The sequence below is a fragment of the Neopelma chrysocephalum genome, unplaced genomic scaffold (genome assembly GCF_003984885.1).
Source record: "Neopelma chrysocephalum unplaced genomic scaffold, ASM398488v2 Primary Assembly neopelma1_25, whole genome shotgun sequence".
In the NCBI taxonomy this organism is placed as follows: domain Eukaryota; kingdom Metazoa; phylum Chordata; class Aves; order Passeriformes; family Pipridae; genus Neopelma; species Neopelma chrysocephalum.
In genome coordinates, this window is record NW_020897694.1 from 38,181,896 (window position 1) to 38,201,701 (window position 19,806).

Below are 19,806 nucleotides of genomic sequence, written 5' to 3' on the forward strand. Positions count from 1 at the left end.
GGGTAACTGAAAGAAGTACAACTTGTTTGGTCTTAATGGAACTAGGAATAGGCTTCAGATAGGGAAGAAATGAAATGCAGTGGGTATTTTTCTCTACCCTGCTGACTAATGCCCAGTGCAGGACTGTGCTGAGCTGGGATCTTCCTGGGAACAAATGGGGGAGTAAAGGCTTCTCCTAAAATGCAGTTGTGTGCCGCCTGCATAAAGCATGGTGAACAAAGGCTTACTAAAGACAGTACCATCTTCTTGATGTCAGATTTCCCTGTGAGTTACATCACTTCTCGAAGTATTTCTTGACTTTATACTAAAAAAAGATGGACAACCTTGTTAATTGCAGAAAACATATATATAATGTTAGTATGAGGATGAGGAACTGGGACAGGAGGAAAATATATTTTTGGAATGCAGCAATTTTTTTTCCCTTCTCAGATCAGAACTTGGGATGCCAGGTGTGGGGTAGTTTTATGATGCTATATGCAAAAATTAAATGGATTGTATAAATTATTTTCTGTTAATGTATACCTGGATGATATTTTATATACATTCAGAGAAAGTGAATGTAATACATTATGATTAGAATGTACTATCAAGGTGTTGTCATATTTTAGTGGCAGAAAAAACGAGGTCAGTATGACTTACCTTATTTTTAAAAGAGGTTTTTCTCTATATAGCCTTTTCATTTTTCTCTAGCCTCTTCATGCTTATTTCAGAGGAATTCGGAGATAAAAATGAGTAAGAATTATATGACATAATTTACTGATGATCGTCATTTAATATTTTGTTGCAGAAGGACTCCATGAAAGATGACAGAAGAAGTTATTGTTATTGCAAAGTGGGATTACACTGCACAGCAGGACCAAGAACTTGACATCAAGAAAAATGAGCGTCTTTGGCTATTAGATGATTCTAAGACATGGTGGAGGGTAAGAAACGCGGCCAACAAAACGGGATATGTGCCATCAAATTATGTGGAGAGAAAAAACAGCTTGAAGAAAGGTTCTCTGGTTAAAAATCTAAAAGACACATTGGGTAAGTCCTTTTGTATTTTGGAAGAAGTTTAGTAGACTTGATGGGTGTCAGACTGGGAGTGTAATATGTGTATAAGTATATTTTTAACATGCCTGTTTGGATTTTCTTAATCCTTGATTTGAGGTGACATGGTGAATGATTGAAGGACAGAGAGAAAGAGAGAGAGTGGAGCTTGGTGGAAAATCATGTGTAGAAATCTGTAACAGGTTTTCTTGCATCACATCCAGGAGAAAAAGATGTTAGTTTTTATTCCAGTTTGTCAGAAGTTGGGTATTTTCAGTGGCTGAAGAACTGTGTTTTCACAGAGATGCCAACTGCTGAATCTTCTCTCACGCCAAGTCCTCTCACTTAGAAGTAGATGGATGTAAACTGGATTGTTCAGCATAGCTATCATTGCCAAAGCTATGAATGAAAGCTTAATGAATGGGGTTATACAATGTGGCTATGTACAAAGTCAGGAGTTAAGTTTCTGTGGTCTGAGATATTCCTTCTGTTTCCAAGTCCTTAGTATGTATTCTGTTTTATACCTGCACATAAATTCTTCACAGCAGAGTATCATACATATAAAATAATCTAGCATTGAAAAATGTTTATTTTGAAGGAATGTATTTGAAAATCAGGTTAAATTAATTTTTCTCTATCATTTTTAATGATTGATTAGAAAAGGCTTTGTATATGGGTAGAAAAGGTTGAACATAGTGATAAGTGATCATTTTACATACAGAGGCCAAAAAAACCTACTAGTGGTATGTTAGGATGTAATGAATAAAACAGAAAAACAGGTACATGGAAGTGTTTTGAGAGGTCTTTGTGCTTGTGTTTTGTTTTTTGCCTGTGTCTTGCGAAGTCTTACATAGGGAAAACTTGTTGCAGACTGCTGTACAAAATGACTCTTCAACAGAAAAATTACAATTTGGGATTAGACTTGTTAGAAAGCTGAAAGGTTCACTTAAAAATAACACGACTATAGCTCGTGTAGGTTTATCCTGTGCCAGTGTTGTGTCTAATAGGTTCAGTTTCTTAGTCACTTCTTCATTACTGTGTTCTCTACTGCTGAGCTGCCATGAAGTACGTGAAAATTGAGGACTACAGGGTGGGTGGTGAGCAAACAAGGTTATCATAAGATTTACCAAGGTAATATTTAAAACCATAGTCCTTTCTACAGATATTCTTGGAATATACTCATTACAGTGCCAGCAAATGTGATTATGCCTTTTCAAAGATTTGTATAAAGAGTAAGCTCCAACATCAATTAACTGGTTAAAATCAAAATCCCAGGTGTGACTTTAAGCTCCTTTTATATGAATTTATGTTGTTTAAAATATATATTGTCTGAAAGCTATTTTATTAACAGATTGCAGTTCTGTTGTGGTAATATATCAAGAGTTCATGTAAAATGGGGGCAGTATTTACTTGATGTAAACATATTTTTATTTCAATTCTACAGAAATGTTTTAAGTGGAGGAACAGAGATGTGTCCTAGCATATGTGCACTTTTACCTTTTCAGTCTTAACAAAGCTGCATGCTGCAGGGTGCTTCCCTTCGCTATGGTGGTGAACTGTGAAATGGTGTGAGAAAAAAGCTTGATGGTTTCGTGGCTGAGCCTTCACTACTGTCACATCTTCCAAACCTCAGCCCTTTGCATGTACGAGTTTTTAATTTCTGAAGTGCTGTTTCAACAATCTACTGATTCCCTGTGCCTTTTTAAATGGTTTTCTCTATGTGTTTGTTCAGCTGAGGCTGAAACTACCTTGTGGTGGAGCCTGGCCTTTTCTTTTACTGTGGCCACACCTAACCTGCTAAGCATTCATGGTGTAAAGCACCTTTCATGCTCTTTTCTACTCATACATCCTGTGAGAGTAAGAAACTGCCTAAGCTATACCTAACTCACAAATTCACTCAGGATTTTCTTGACATCCCTTCAAAAGAGGTGATGCTTAAGAGTATTTTTTTATAGTAAGGTCTGTGAATTTCTTAGCATAATGAAACATGTCTGCACTGTGTACCACATATCTGTGCAATTTTCTTTTTACCTTTCCTGAATTGGAATCCTCAACTAAACTATAGTCTCTAAGCCTTGCTTGTCTTGCTGTACTGTAATTTCCCATTTAGAACAAGCAGAGCATGTGTCCTTCCTTAGAGGATCCATTGTTCTGAGAGGCCATCAAAAATGCACTCCTTCTTTTTAAACAAAGGCTTGCAAATTGCAAGACTGATGCTTCATCTAGTGAAACAGCTTTTGAAAGTTTTTCTTCACCCAGTGAAGCAAGCTCTTAAGTTTTCTTTATGCAAATATATCTAATGTCTCATCAAGCCTGCCTCTCCAAGTATCACAAGAAAATTCTTATTAAAAGAATTTTATTAAAATATGTTTCCAACTTTGATCTTGAGGCTATTGCCAAAGTATCAAGTACTGAACTTAAGAGAAAAAAAAGTCATTTAATAATCAATCAATAATTAATCATGAGTCTTGTGAAATTTCAGGAGAGAAACAGGAGACTCTTTGCTGCTTCCAGTGGCTCTAGAGAGACCCTCTGACTTACAGGGATCCACCTCTCATATTTACATCACTGCAGCAAATGGTTACTCTCGTGGAAATACACTTTTCTCTACATCTTCCTTAATAGACTAGATTTCCTTGTGTTCAAACATATTTCATCTGAAAGCATTGTTATCTTGCAAATGATGTACTGTGTTGTCTGTGTGATTACCTGTAGCTATCTGCCACTCTTATGCTTATCCACAGTAATTACTGGTGGTTGATTTATAGTTTTGTCAGATATTCAATAAATATGGAAAGTGCCAACCATAGTTTAAATTGTGACAGACCCTACAAGAGCTATAGCTATTTAATTAATAGTGCTCCTAGTTGGCTGTTGAAGATGCATCATCTGAATAGTTCTTCATCCTTGCAGTCTGTGTTCTAATGAAATTTTATGGCACCAGTTACGTTGGTGTCTTGTACGTAGAAACCCACGTGCACCACAAAAGTTTACTATCTTTCTGAAGTTGCCTTTATCAGGAAAAGTTTTAATCTCATCAGAGAATGAAGTCATGACTGTTTGATGATAAAAACTAATTTTCCCAGAACTGTTGACTGTCATAAATTAAATCTCAACCCTTGAATACTTTATTAATAGAATCCCATCAGCTTTATTGTTGTTTGGCTTGTGGTTGGTGGAAGGTTAATGAGCATGTGGGTACCTAGAGCATACAGCTTGATGGTTTAAAATATCAGCCTATTTTCAGCAATGTCTTAAGGCTTCTGAAATTTCCACTGTATTTTCAGCATTTTTTGGAAAGAACAGAAATAAAATATGTTCAGAGACAGCTCTTTTAAATGTGTATTTAAATGTGTATTAAAATACTGATTAACACTTGTTTAGCATATGTTCATTTAACTGGTTATTTGTGGTAATGAAAAACAGCTCACCTCAAATCTCAAATGACTTCCACCTACACCCCCACTGCACCCCTGAGTCACCCTACAACTTCATAGAAAACAATGGCCTTTTCTGCACCATTCACTTTGTCTTTGCCATTCTAAGACCTTACTCTGTTCTACTATGTCTTCTTTTAGTCCTATCACCAGGGAATTTTTCCAAAACGTAACTTTCTTTAAATGACTTGCAGACATTTCGACTCTTGTAATTTTTTTATGGATGGCTGTTTGTTTTTTGTCATTTTTCTGTTTGATATACATTACCTCTGTGTTCTTAAATCTTTTTCTCAAGTGAAGTCTAATGGTTATGTAGCTACAATGGCACAGTTTTAATTATGGAAATGTAGCCACCTATTGAGTATTTTAAATGATTCATCTTTTCATTCCCTTTTTTGTCTTAACTGAGTGATACAATGAGTAAAAAGTAATGGCAATTTGGCCATTTCAAATTGCTGTCTTCTGTTTGCTCATATTGAATGAAATCTGGTAATTATTACTATTCTTAGGGCAAAAGCCAACTTCCAGGCCTGTAATTAAAATTTCATCTTCATTCATTATAATGAAGTTTAAAATAGTTTCTTTGTACAGTATTTCTTTTGTGAGGAGGGTATTTTTTATACATTTTGAATAAGTCTTGCTAAGCAAGAGACCTCCAGCATGCATCTTCCAAACTGTAATTTTCTGTCACATAATTCTTCCCATGTGCTGGAGGTGGAAAGGAATTCCCATACCCATTTGGCTGGAGTGGGTGTGTGCCAGCACCAGCCCCAGAGCTGCCTCTGAGCGCCATTCCACGGGTTTCTCTTCTGCAGCAAAGATGATCTATGCCTGCTGGCTCATCTCTGTCACGCCGAACAGAAACCTTATCTGAAGGAAGCCAAAATAATTGAAAAGTCAGTTGTTTGTGTACTCAAAATAAAACTTCTGCATTTTTTCCATCCCTTTGCAAGTCATTTTCCTGGCATGAGCACAACTCCCCGGACAGCAGCATGCCACAAGTGACTGATGCGTGTGATCCAGCAGCAGGGTGCTGTTTTCATGGGAATCCATGATTTTCTAAATGCTACTGCTTTTTCAAAACCAACACTGCATGTAGGGTTTTCTTACAGGTTTCTGGTCTTGTTACCTTTAGTGAACAACCAAATAAGAAGCCTTGAAGATGTTTCCCCTCAGCTCTTGGTGTCGGTTTTTGAACAGATGCCCATTAAAAGAAGGAAAGTTTATTAAAAGGTATTGAAAGAGCTATTGGACACCAAGAATACAGGCGATGTGTTTGCAAATCCATAGGAACAATAGAAACACTAGGATGAGTGTTAGCAGTGATGGCAAGTAGCAGTCACCTGGATAATGTTTCACAGAGATGTTTGAGTTGCATGAGAGACTCTTCAAATTACTTCTTTATTAAGCTTCTGTAAGTCTGAAAAACTTCTCAGTAGCTTTTTAGTTTTAATTCACTTCGTGTGCCAGATTTTCACGTGGAAAATAAGAATTGCCAAGTGAGATGTAATGTATGGAAACCAGTCCTTACTTACATCAGTGTTCCTAGTATGTTGTTTCAGAAGTGTTATGAGTATTTCCTGAGTTCATCAGCCACCGTGGTGTGTGTTTTCCTGGGTCAATCTGCACATCTGTGCAGCAGTCCCTGAAGTACTATATTTATATATATAATTGCTTCCAGGAATCAAGTTTTCTACGTCTCCCCTTCTCTCCTCGTTATTTATATGAAAATGTGAGGGGTTTTCACATTTATAACTTCACATTTTTGCACTATTTAATACCACCTTCTCCATGCCTTTTTGGAAATTGATGGGGAAGTTAGCTCTTTTTTTCATTGGAGAGTCACTGCTTACTAAGAAGCATAAATGAGGAATTGGTCATTCTTTAATGCAATATTTTCTTTAACAATGGAAAACATTGGTTAAGAGGTTTGGTGTATTTCCTTTTTAGATATAAATAATTCAACTCAAATTTAAACTATAACCATCATAGTTTTGCATAACATAGTTATGAAATATCATTCTCCAGATAAGTCATCAACCTTTAACTTCTGGTGTGCGTATTAGTGGGCCTTTTTTTTTGGTTTGGCTTTGAGGATTTTTTTCTTCTTAAAAATATCTTAGTGGGCCAATTTTGGTAGTTCTGATGTGGTATGTCTAGTAGATTTAATTGTACAAGATGATATTTTGACGTTTATCAGATTGTTTCTAGATCTCAAGTATTAAAATTTGATTACTAAAGTCTTTCACTGTTGAAAGTTACTGATGTGATTTTAACGGTTGTGGTTTTAAACTGAACATTATCCAGTTCTTCAGCACTAGTTTTAAAAAGTGTAATCATGAAAAGTATACACAGTATTTTTAGCATACTTATAGCTATAAGTTGAGTCTTACATATTCCCTTCTTGATAAATTTGTGTTTGTTTATCAGCAAACTGCCTTAACCGTATGAGCTGCAAAATCACAGAAAACACATTAAATTGGTAATATGACCAAGTACCAGTTTAAAAATATTTCTGTTAGTTCTTAATTAGTTGTTTCCAATTGTAGTCTTCTCTGGACACCATGAGAGTGTAAAATTTACTACAGAATGACAGAATGGTGGAAATAAGAATCAATATAATAAGTACACTGTTGTATAGCACAGCCCCTTTAGCCTTGTAGAGCTCATGTTAAAAAAACAGAACTGCCTTATAAGACAAACAGAAGTTATTTTAATTTCTTTAGAACTTCAAGTTCCCTGTGTTTTTGGACTTCCTTGTCACAGACCTGTAAGAAATGCTACTATTTCCATTCAAAAGCAGGCATTTAATAAATTTGATTTTAGAAAATACCTTCCTACAGTATATAGCTACTTGTCAAATTATTTATCACATATAAAGATTCCTAAGAAGGAGCGATATTAAGCTTTCTGTTTAGCTGAACATCTCTATTGAACTTAGCAGTAAAATCAATCCCCTTTTAGGAATTCAGCACAATTTTTTCCTGTATCTCTTAATGTTGCTTTGAAGCTTTCTAGCTTGTCAGAAAATGTGGGCATGACAGTAGTGGAATGTCTGTTGTGCCTCTTGGAGGACTGGGTGAGCATAAGTCATCTGTATTTACACTTTTAAGCAGTCAATATATGGGAATTTAAGTTCCTCTTCAGGGAGAGGAAGTAGTCGAGGTGTTTATACACAGCACAAATTCTTGCTCTGTTTCCTAGAATCTGTGTTAAAATAGCTCATTCCATGGTTGAATTTGTTCAATAAAAGCACTTTCTCTGCTGTGCTTCATCCTGCTTTGTAGCTGCATTGCTCAAAGCAAGCATGTTTGTTTGTGGGACAGGGTGGCAACAGTGGTGACTCTTCTCCAGTGACGAAACTGAGGAACTGATTGGAACTTCCTTTAGGTGTGGTGTCTTCGGTGGTTTGAGAGGAAAAAAAAAGCTGGAGCAATTGCCTTTCTTCCATATTTTCAGTAATAATAGCTCACTCTGGTTGGATAGATTGCTGAGAAAGGAGAAATGGGAGATGATCACGATGGTTTCAAACACAGGGAAGAGAGTACTTCCATTCCTGTCTAGAGCATGTGGAGTTAGGAGCTGGCAGTGCTGATGCCACTGGAGTGTTGGCAGATGAATTGCATAATAAGGAATTTGCTACTTTCTGGAAACATCTGCCTCACAGTCATCATTAAAACCTAGACTTAGCTCAAGTGGCCATTTTCATTTCATTGATGGTCTTTGAAGATCTAGACATATTCAATAGCAGTAGCTCTGCATATGGGAAATTATACAAGAAGATATTGCTGACAGGGTAGGGTCTGCTTTCTCACCATCAATTAGATACATACATAATGGCAAAAGAATATATTCATTTTGAATTAGTGTTACTATTATACATGTTAAAATAGTTATCCAGAATATGAAACAAACTCACAAATTATGGGTTTGGACCTATTGTACACCCATAAATATTTAAATAACTTTAATATGGATATCAACTGTGTCCACTGAAAGTAGCATTAAACAAATCCAAGTCTCTGTGGAATTAAAGGCAGACTTTTTAAAAAATACTGTTATAGTTTCTAAACAAATGTGCCTAAGAAGGAAAAAAATCTGAAATTCTGGAGCAAACTAATGCAAAACAAATTAAAAACAAACAAACAAACAAAAAACCCAAACAAAATGAAACAAAAACTTCATGCCTTTTAGGGAGTTGAAAGCAAACAAAATTGGTCAATATTCTGGAGAACTCAGGGTTACAGAGTAATGCTTCTTTTACCGCTAAATAAGAGTTTCTCTGCTGCATGTATGCATCAGACCCTTTATCCACTCCAAGGTGAAAAGCCAAAAGCAGAACCCGCAGCTTATTGCAGTGCTGGCTTGTGATGCAAGGAGAAGTTTGGTTTTTTTCAGTTCATAATTGTATTCTTCTGAAATTTTGTCTTACACGCATTATTTATTGGAGTAAATTATTTAAAGGATTTGCTGCTTCAAGAGTTTAAAACAAACATATAATGGAAACCATGATGTGTCCTACCTTTCAGCAGATTTTTCTACTGTGAGGGTTGCAGTAAAATGTTGCAAGGCTGGAGGCATAAAGAAATTTTCCTAATTTTAGTCTACATTGAGAGAATAAAGGTCTTCTTTGTGTTGTATTAGAAGTTTTGTGAAGTAGGTACTTTTCTCCCCCCTCCCCATGCAGTGTGTGTGTGCATGGAGGCACATTGACATTTACAGATTGAAGAATGAGCCTTTATTTTAGTCATAATTATGTGTGAAAAGATAAAAGGATCATCATAACTCAGTGTGACTGTGTGTACTGATGTCTTTGGTATTATTTCTCTCAACTGTCACCTTGGAGGACCCTGCTTTTCCCCTCTCTGAGCCAGTTATGTTTCAGCCTGTAATTGTTTGGCCTTAGAGCAAGCCCAAAAATTAGCTCCCAAGGTAGTTTCACAGTTCCCTATTAAAAGAAGTCACCCCATTGCCAGTAGCTCTTCCTACGCTCTCTTCCAGCCATGGAGGCAGAGCCTTTTACTCTCTTAACATTAAAAGTTAGTGTCTGAACCCTCAACTCTTTTGATGTTTAATTTTGTCCATAGAATAAAATCCTTTAAGCAATCTGCTAATTATGTCTCTTCTTCTGAGCCAGTGATAATAGAGTACTTTTATTCTCAAGTGGTGTCTTGTACCGGATTCCTTGCATTACGTTCCCTTCTGTTGCCCTTTCCCTCAAGTTCCTGGGAGGACTGAAGTTCGCTGAGGCAGCAGAACTGGGGCTGCAGTGTAGGTCACTGCATTACACCCAGCTGCCTGGGTTGAACTCTTCCCATAAGCATGCATTTATGGGGGTACATGTACTTGTGTGCTTTGTGTGCTGTCCTCCCCTTTGGCTTCCCGTTCTAGCACATGAAGGTGGTAGCAGAGAGAAGAAACATGTAGCTGGCAGTAGCTGATTTTGAGGTATTGTGTATACTTTGTTTGGTGTGTATAGCTGGGTCGCCCTTCTAAAGACCAAGCTAAGGTAGCGGGCAAAAATCAATAGCCAGTGTATGTACTCTTGCAGACACTGTTTTCAAAGGAATACCAATGACTCAAAGGACAAATGATTTTTCCATATGGAAGTGACAGTGTCTGCACTTTCTACCATTTAGAATCAGTGGGGAATTCTTCTCCTTCAGATGTGGCTATTTCCTTCAATATTCAACCCTAAGCAATTCTTTCAGTATCATTGTATCTCTCTTTTTGAGGCCTTGGGCTGTCTTAATTTTAATCCTTCAGGGTCTTTTCAAGTATTAATTTGCTTCTTTTTCTCTATGTTTCCACTTGGGTTCCACTGCTTTCTGTTTCTGGGGTTTTTTTGAAGACCTCAATACTAGGTAGCTATTCTGGGATGTGTTTTCATACCATGCAAACAAAATTTCTAAATTAGCATTCACACCAAAAAAGTTGGGCTTTGTCTCAGAATGTGCAAGGGAAGGTTTCCTTCCATTTTCTGAGTCTCAAAAATGTTTTGTTTTGTGGAGTGTGTCCATAAAGCAAGAATTGAGATGTGTGCAATGCATGCAGACATCAAACGTAAAGTTGCTGGGTGAGAGAGAATGCCCACCTCTGTTGTTTTTGAAGGGGAGGGTTCCTGCAGAGATGGCTTTCTTTGAGAGTCACTTCAGTGGTCATCATGATTGTTTACTGACAGTTCCTTTTTGTGGTCTCAGCAAATGCATTTGGACAGACACTGTTCTTAGTGGGAATGGCTGGTCAGGTTAGCCAGGTTGACATTCAGGGGTACTCTTTCTAATAGATTACTAGCTGTATTTTGCATTAGAAAATTGATTTAGGACTTAAGCTGTAAATCATCTAAACTGTATGCAATCATTGCCATCACACCTGTTTAGCAGTCTTTGGGACTTTGTAAATGAAAGAAAATGGGAAGTGAAAGAAAAAAGAAAGGGAAAATGTATTTTGATGTAGTGAAAATGACATTCTTCTTGTATATGAGCTCTACCAATTTACTAACCTGTAAGATATTTTTGTAGTTGTTTGTTCAGGAAATTGTTCTCCAGAACAGGAGATAAATTTATTACTCTAGTATGTGCTCGTTAATTATTGAGTTTTAATCTACAGAAGAAATTGTTTTGGTTTGTGTGTGAGTTGTGGGGTTTTGTGTTTTGGCTGCAAGGGCTAAACCTCAGAGGAGACAGGCTGTTTTGTTAAGTGAGCCATTTCCCCATTACTTCCCCTTTAGAGGTGGAGAGGTCTGGTTTTGTGTATGTAATTGCAAATAACCAGAGAGCCCTTAATTAATGAAGCTATGTGCCTTGAAATTTAGAGAATAAGTTAGTAAAGAAAAGGTGGTATTTACTTAGTTTTCCCTTTCCTAAAAGGAGCTTTGAATAAAATTGTAGTATCTATGACAGGCTTCTAAGGAGGTCTAAGGTTTATAAAGAAAACAATGTAATAAACACCTTGGATTTTCTTTTATTGTAACATGGAATTTAATGTTTGAAAACATTAGGATAGTATAACATAAGCATTCTGGGCTTATGGTAGAATTACTAAGGCATTACATCATGCTTGGTGTTGGTATGGGCCAACTGGAATAAAATGCAGTAACCTCAAAGAGTAGACAAACATGATATATTCAGGAGGGATTACCTTGAGCTTTTGATGCTGAGATACTGCCCTTTATTCAATATTTGCATCATTTTCTTCTAATGCATTTCTTTGAGTTGAGATGATAAGCAGTTATAATTGCTGCTTTGTAGTGTATCTGTTCAGGTTTGGGCTTGATGTTCTGAACTTCAATCTCTATTTGTAACATCTATTAAGTCTTTGGTTTTCGTGTACAGAATTGAGAGCAAATTTGAGCAAACAAGAACTGAAAAGACTAAGTTGGTACTATAGTCACATGTGTCTAAAACGGAATGATTCCATCTCAGTTATGTGGAAGAGTCTTTAAATTGGAGGGTCATCATCTTGCATTCAGGGTAGTCTACTTTGTACTTGCTGTATTTTTTATTTTTTTTTTATTGAGTGGGTTCATGTTAGGAAGTTGGATTTGTATCCTGAGCTGCCCTGTGCACCTCTTTTAACTCATATAAATGTGAGATAGCTAAATATAAATCATCTTTCCATCAGATACTGGAGGAGGTGAGGGCACATAAGCTATGATGTACTCACTGAGGGACAGGAGTATGTACTGAAGTAGACTGGAGCACCTCACGCATATCAGGGATTTCTTTGTCAATATTCTGTTGGTGTTCGTGAAGAGGCAAAACAATGTAGCTTTCCTTCTCTACATCAAGGGAACAGAAAACACTGGGAAGTCCTACAGGGCTACTGTGCCTTCTCCCCATACCTTATAAATCTGTTCTTAGAGTTACGGGTCTGCCTTAGGTTTAAGGTAGTTCCAGTTATTTTCTCTTATCAGGACATCCTACAAAATCAAGAGTGCATCATTTATAAGATTATAAAGGAGGTGGAAATATCTTTATCTGTGTTTGAAAGCAGAGACTTCTGCTTCATTATAAATATGTAGATGAAAATTGGAACCATAGGTCTTGAGAAACCCCATTCATTTTATATGCCCTCTATCTGAGACCAAGACAGCAGTGTTCCTACTCCAGAGAGGACTCAAATCCCAAGACCATTTAAATTTGCCTAGTAGGACTACTTCTTCATTTTGCCACTGGGGTAAAAAAATACATGAGGCAGTTTATGAAAGCCTTCAGATCATGTGTTTGTCTCCATCCACGTATGTTCCTCTATTACATCTTTCATTTTAACCTTTTGCTCTAAAATGCTCTGGGTACAGGAAACTCAGTATCTGATACTGGCATATGAATGTACCTTTCCTAATAACAGATAGGCGTATTTAACCCAGTGTAAAATGCAAGAATTAATGCAGTAGTTGATATGGTTGTTGAGTTGATTTCTAACGGAAGCCTCCGTACCAAATAGTGTTTGATGCATGGAAAACTTTGACACTACTTTTTCCTGTATTGGAAAAACAGTGATAAAGCAGCCTGGTTGCTGAAATGTCAGAATTTTACTTTGACATTTAGAGAAGAGTTTCCCCTTTTTAATTTGTTCTAGTGTGGCTTTTTTTGATATTGAGCTTCTTAAAGAAGATACAAAAAGTCATTAATAAATCTGTAAGGCTTCGTTTCTGTATCACAAGTGCAGCTGAAGATTTCTGGAATTTATAGCACTGTCCTTTAAAGAATGCTATTGATGGATATGTTGCTTCTAAAACACTGACTATCCCATATGGATCTTGGCTTTTGAACATTTGCTTGGAAACTGGACGTGTAGGTGGAGGGGGAGAAAAAGGAGTGGGAGGGTGCAGTCTGAAAATGTGCAGAAAGGTTTGATTTTTCGTTCTGTGTAACAGAAGAAACTTTAGTCTGCTAAATTCCTTAGTAATAAAGAAGCAAACCCAAGTTAATTTAAAATTATAAAAATAAAAATAAATAACACAAAGCTAAATGCATGTTTGATCTGGACATTCCATCTGTCAGGAAGTTATGTGGTTATCTCTTTACTGGGTGGATAAATGACTTAATTTACATTGCATTACGGTGGGGTTTTTTTCTGAAGAATTTTCCTGAAAAGTTAATTGCTTCTTTCTTAATACAATTTTTAGTTTGCTATGAAAAAGACACTGTACACTTTGCATACTTATTAACTGTATGCATTAATATGCAATACAATTCAGAGCCTTAGTATTCAGAGATGAATAACTTATTTGGTAAACAAAAAAGGATCATGGTTTTTAATTGTATCTGTATGAAGTCAGATGGAATTACAATTTTATTAGAATGCACAAGAAGAATAATAATATTAAGTATCTTAACTAAAAATTGGTTAAAATGTTGAATAAATGCTATCTCTAAATAAAAATGAGTTTTGAGAAACTTGCTTGTTTCTGCTGCATCTTACAGAAAACACCTGATTAGTAAATTGAATAAGAATTTCTGCTTGCTTTGTCTTTAAAGATTGTTAGAACTAGGAGAGATGTTCTGTAAAATTTGGGTTTATATTTGGAGGAACTAAAACATGTTCACGTTTCAGCTGAAATTTATTAATTTTTATATATGTCTCTGAGCTTAGCAGAAATCATGGTAAAAATATTTTTTCTAGCTCCTTCAGCTATTACAAGTATTATTTAGTATTTGAACACACTCTTGCTCTAGGTATTAATATTGGGAGTTCTCCTAGCTGGTTTGTTTGACTTCCTTAAATTTATCAGCCTCAAACTTGTTTGACTTCAATGTTTCAGCTGTTTAATGGAAGTTGTTGTTTTAATAGATTATTATAATGTTAAATTTTTCAGCACTCTGGAGCGCTTTGTTTCAATTTAAATTTTGATGGGGTTATTTTTAAAAAACAAAACAACTGGTTAAAATGAAAATATTTCCATTAAAAAATACACTGTACTCATGCTCTTCGTGGTGGCTTCTATGATTTTTTGGGTTTTTTTAACCATAAAGCAAATTGTATAGTTAAAAGAATTTTACTCTAGAGGGAGGGTACATACATTGAAATGCAGTAAAATTTCTATAAAAAAATTTACAGGTAACTTGATTTGTGTGGGGGGTTGTGTGGTTTTTTTGTTGTTTTGGTTTCTTGTTTTGTTTTTGTTCTGTTTTTTAATTCAGAGAAGAATGGCCAGTAATATAAAACAATTCAATTACTGGGTAATTCATATTGCCAATGAAAGCTCCTTTTCTAAATTCTTCTTTTTCCAGAAATAGATTTTCAAACATTCATTCATGTTCTGTTTAAAACTCATGCTTTGACAGACTGTGTGAGGGTTGTGGCAGGATGGATAAGATTTAAGGCAGAAGCTGAAGGAACCATCTCCCAGAATTTTTTCCCTTTTTCCTCCTCTTTTCAATACCTTTGTTTTTATATGTTAGTTTGATAGCTGATAGCTGTGAACTTGAGTGCTGAAGTTGAGCATCATGCTGAAAGGCGTTTCCTTTGAGTGTGAACAGGGAAGTTGGGTGAGGGCGTTACCCATGGAAGGAGGGAGGTGCTCTGCCCCATGAAAGAACAACCCCAGCACTGCGGTCTGGGCCCAGGGGCACCATGGTGGTCCTGCTGACCCACCAAAATCAGCCTGGTATTGCATTTGACTCACTAAAATCATGCCAGTTAGTCAGCTTTTCATAAAACTGTACGTCCTGGATTGATTTTTGGGTACTAACCTGAATGCAGAGCAAGTCTGTTTGGGGAGGGCATGGCTGGTGTGGGCAACTTGGGGGCTGGCAGGAAGGCAGGGATCTTGGCTAGCCCTGCCCACCATTCCAAATGGGCAGAACATCACCTGTCAGTTTCTGGAGAATTAAAAATATAAAACATCTACAGAATTCAGTTTAGACAGGTAAAAATTAAATACACCATTTTTTACCCACATTTGAGTTTGGCTGTACATGTGTCCTTTTTAGCTCTAGTATCAGGTCCTGTGTTTTGACTAACTGATAAAGTGTAATTTAGTTTTTAATTGAGTAAAAGCTTGTTGTATTTCTAAATAGACTATGAAAGAAAGTACCTGTCAGTATTTGATGCACTATTAATTCAAGATATCTCTTTGATGACCCTTACCTTGCTCAAGTTAATTTTTTAACAATTTATAGCTTTGTAATAATGTACAATAGCTGATGGAAAATTCATTTCAAACATAAAAGGTTGAATACATGATACAAAAATCAGTTCTGACTTGTTATGAAAAAGAATCTATTAAGATATGTAAATATAGCAAGAGATGAAAATGTACAAAAAGTTCATTTTCTAATTGCTATGGGGAGAGCTAACAGCTTTATTCAGCAGCATTCATTTTCATATTTCCAGCTGCATGTTGAGACTTAAAACTGACATCTCCAACACTGATACAAGATATTTGAAGGGCACCATTTTATAGAACTCTAGTCCCTTAAAGAGGAAGTAGTTTCCAAGAACTCAGTTGTTTTGAGATGCTTTTGTTGTTGCTTTTGCAGTAGATTTTATAGTTTAAAGGTCTCTTTTGGAGGAGGATGTCCTTCCTTAATTGCTATTAATATTTGAATAAGAATTTGTTGTAAACTTCTTAAGGAGTTGTATCTATCATATTTAGTGGTATGGCCTTTTTCATTGAATTCTGAATTGATGAATTCTGCTCTGGAAATTCAGTGTTGCATTTATGATTTTTCAAAGGAATACAGTTTGTTTGTATCGCAACATTTTTCTGAAAGGGCTTTTGTTTTTTTTTCCTTCTGTGAATTTGATGTGTAGGTAAGCTGCTGAAAATATTTGCTCAAAAAATCAGAGAAGGTTTTAGAAAAGATAGATTGGGAGAATTCAGATGACACTAGTTTTACTTGCCAACTATTTTTCAGAATTTGGCTTTTGGTATTGCATGATCTTTTTTGTATACTGACTTTTTCATTCTCTCACCTTCTGTAATCTAAAGTATCAGATCAACTTAAAATCCCTTTGGAAAGAAATGCAGCTGTATTTAGTCTGTTTAAAGTTTAGCTACATACAAGATGTTACAAATTTAGAGAGCAGTCTTGGGAAGAGGTTGCTAGACAATTTGACTGCAAATACCTTCATGTTTAGTTTATGTTATTCTTAATCAGAACTTAAAAAAATAACTGTGAATACTGATAAGGCTGCAGAAATTTATTATACAGCCATATCAGTGAGTCTCTTCTGGGGATGAGGAAGAGCAGTTAAAATACAAAATGTAGTCACTCACCAGTTTCAGGCAAGGACACCAGTTCACAGGAACAGGGAAAAACTCATCAAAGGAGCCTTCCTAAAATGAGGAAATTGTATTTTTTGTAATTAGGCTTTTTCAAGTAAAGACAGTATGGAATATTAGACCATAATTAGCAAATGGAATCCAAATATTTATTAGTGGCAAAAAATCCCTCTCCATACAAGTGTTATGTATGTATTTCTAAAGTATGTATTAAGATAATGTTTTAAAGATAGCTAAACTCATCCTATGAACAAATTTTCATAAAGATCGTAGCTCTGCAGCCTTGTTTCAGTACCTTCACTGGATGCAGGAGAGAGAGAAAACCTTTTGTTTTTAACAAGAGAGGTCTGGGCAGTCAGGACACCTGTGCTGTCTGACAGGTGGCCAAGCTTTGGGCCAGGAGCGTGGCCAGCATGGCAGGAGACACAGGTAGGGGTAGGGGAAGTGGCACTACCTCAGCATCGGGCGAAAGAAGAGCAACCAGAAGGAAATTCCACCACTTTGAGGTTTGGGGGTGCTCAAGATGTTTCCGAGAGATTTCTAAGGAGCACGAGATAGGAAGGCTGGAAGCACTGTGGGGAGAGGGCACTGGGAGAGGTGGGAGCTGGAGGACCTTATGGGTACAATGGGAAGGCCATTGCAGGGACAAGATGGTAACGAAAGGGTGCTAAGCTGGGCCTTGCACAATGGAAACTTAAGGGACAGGAAGCAAATTCATAGGAAACTGGTCTTCAGCCTGCTGCTCAAAAAATAAGCTATTCTTTAGAGCCACAACTGAGCTAGGAAAGGAAGCGGGAACATAGTGATGCAACTGGCATGTTTCTGAATTCCCTAGGACTAAACTTGGGGCCAGAGGATTTCTTTCAGTGCAGAGAAAAGGAGGGTTCACAGTGGATCCCTTCTCTGGAAATGATGCTAACTAGTTGATTCTTTTCTTTATCTCAGCAGTATATCGGCCTAAAAATTAAACACGTTTACATCACTTGGCAACGTGTTTGCAAGAGTGAAAATGAACTAGTTTATTGTAGGTTAGTTTTAGACTGTGAACAATGTTACTTCCTATGAATTGCAGTAACATAAAACAGGCTTTCTGCTGCTTTGCAATACTTTTTTTGCTCCCACCCTTTTCCCTTCACTTCAAAGCTGATCTCTTGCTTTAGGTTTCTCCTTCTTGACAACTATTTGTGTTACAAAGGATTATGGCTTCAGGTGAACTGTAACCAATGAGTCAGAATGGGAGAAATACAGTTGTATTTCACTAGTTGGTAAGTTTTCATTAGAACAAGGATAATAAAAATGCCAAAATTATGACTGCAATCACAAATATATTTAACTTTTCTAAATATGACTCCTGAAGTGCTTGAATGTTTTGTTTTCCATGAAATTCTTTATATGGATTTCATTCCATTTGGACATAAGAATAGGGATACCCTTACAAATAGTAGTGAGTGAACATTTCTTTTCGTAGTGAGTAATGGTGGTGTTTACTCTTTTTAGAGATGACTCATGTAGACTGTACTTTTGTTTTTTTAATGGAGTTGTGAGTTTTGTCATAAATGCATATACAAAGTTAATGATAATCCTAACTTTATTCTTGCTTAGCTATGACCAGCTCTCCTATTAAATTATGTTTTTAGACTTGTTTCCTAAGGAAATGAAGCTTACACTAGTCATGCTGTCACAGTCAGCTGTCATCGTCCGTCCATCTGTCCACCCTTGATAACTCAGCCAATTTTAGGCAAAGTTGACAGACTGGCAGAGATAAACTAACTAGTTTTCTCCAACTCTGTGCCTGGGAGGCACACTGCTGGTTTCCCTCACTAGAGGAGAAGCCAGAACAATCCCAGCTCTTTGCTCAGTCTAGGCAGGGCTGAAAGGCAACAGTGTGCCAGGCATTGTGCTTGGCTGGCCAGCCCAGCAAAGGTAGGGAGGAGAGCAGCACCAGGGGAGGTGAATTATGCTTTGAGGGCAGTTTGGAGGTGGCAGTAGGGAGCTGGAGATATGAGAAAGACCTGGGGATGTGAAGGCAGTCATATGGTAGGGGGGCTTGTTTTAAATCCTACAGGAGATGGAGGAGGCAGAGGAGGAATAGTGCGGCAGGAGGTATAAGGAGAAAAACAGGAACAGATTTCCTTCATTCTGCTCATGGAACAACTTGTTTCCTCTTCAGTCATAGACGCAGTTATGAGTATTGCAACCTCACAGAAAAAATGATTGTTAGATAATTAACATGCCTTTCACTGTGCTTGACTGCAGCCAGGTTTCTACATAGGTAGTTACTTTCGTCAAACCAACTGGAAACATGCTCTTTAGTGCTCATTGCTGTTGTTGCAAAAGGTTAATCATTACCATGCTGTCAGCCTTAAAAAGTTTGTTCACATGAAATGTTAAGCTTAAACTGAAGAACTCCAGCTACCTTTATTGGCAAAAAAACCATAGTGAAGTTTCTAATTTCTATGTTCCCAAAGTTGTAATGATTTGCATTGAATGGGAAGGATAGGAAGGAGCATTTGAAATGTCACATGCGCAATTGGAAGGTTTGTGAAAAAAGATGAAATTTATGAAGCTCCAAGTGAAAGAAAGTGCTTGAATTATAACCTTTTGCTAAATGTTTAGATACCTTTATCAGACTTCAGAGGGTTTTTTTAGAAACTTGTTTTTTTCACCTGTTTGTCGACTTTTTTTTTCTCCAGATATTTCAGTTTATGGCATTCTCTTATCACACTGCATCCCCATCTCTCACAGTTATCTCTGTGCTCTGATTTTCAGATAGTTTTCTCCTGGCCAGCTACTTCATCATCTGCTGGGGGTTTTATGTTTCATTAGTTCTTCTGCTGTGATTCCAAGAAGTGGTGCTGCATATATTCATTAGAAAGCATATAAAAGCTTTAGCTTTTAATCTGCAAGGTTCAGTCTCAGTGGAGGGCTTTATGGAGAGTGAATCTATTGAAATACAGTAGCTTGTTTTCCATGAAGTTACAACAAGTAATTTCCCTCCTTTCTTGACGGAACAACCCTTAAGTTGTGTTTGTTTATATCACTGTAATTTAATGTTCGTTAGTTCTGATACATTCTTGTCTTTTAGTTAAAAATGATCTCTAAACT

At 36.7% G+C, this 19,806-nt stretch overlaps 1 protein-coding gene across 3 annotated transcripts in view; it reads left to right on the forward strand.

The window, feature by feature from the left end:
- Positions 1-19,806, forward strand: part of NCK2 (NCK adaptor protein 2) — a 72,453-nt gene that overhangs the window by 38,326 nt on the left and 14,321 nt on the right. For 2 of the 3 annotated variants that reach the window (XM_027674981.1, XM_027674983.1), the window contains one exon: positions 788-1,029. In XM_027674981.1, coding sequence (XP_027530782.1) covers positions 804-1,029 — 226 coding nt within the window. In that variant the 5' untranslated portion in view covers positions 788-803. The remainder of the gene's footprint in view (positions 1-787; positions 1,030-19,806) is intronic. The other variant, XM_027674982.1, reaches the window with a different exon arrangement.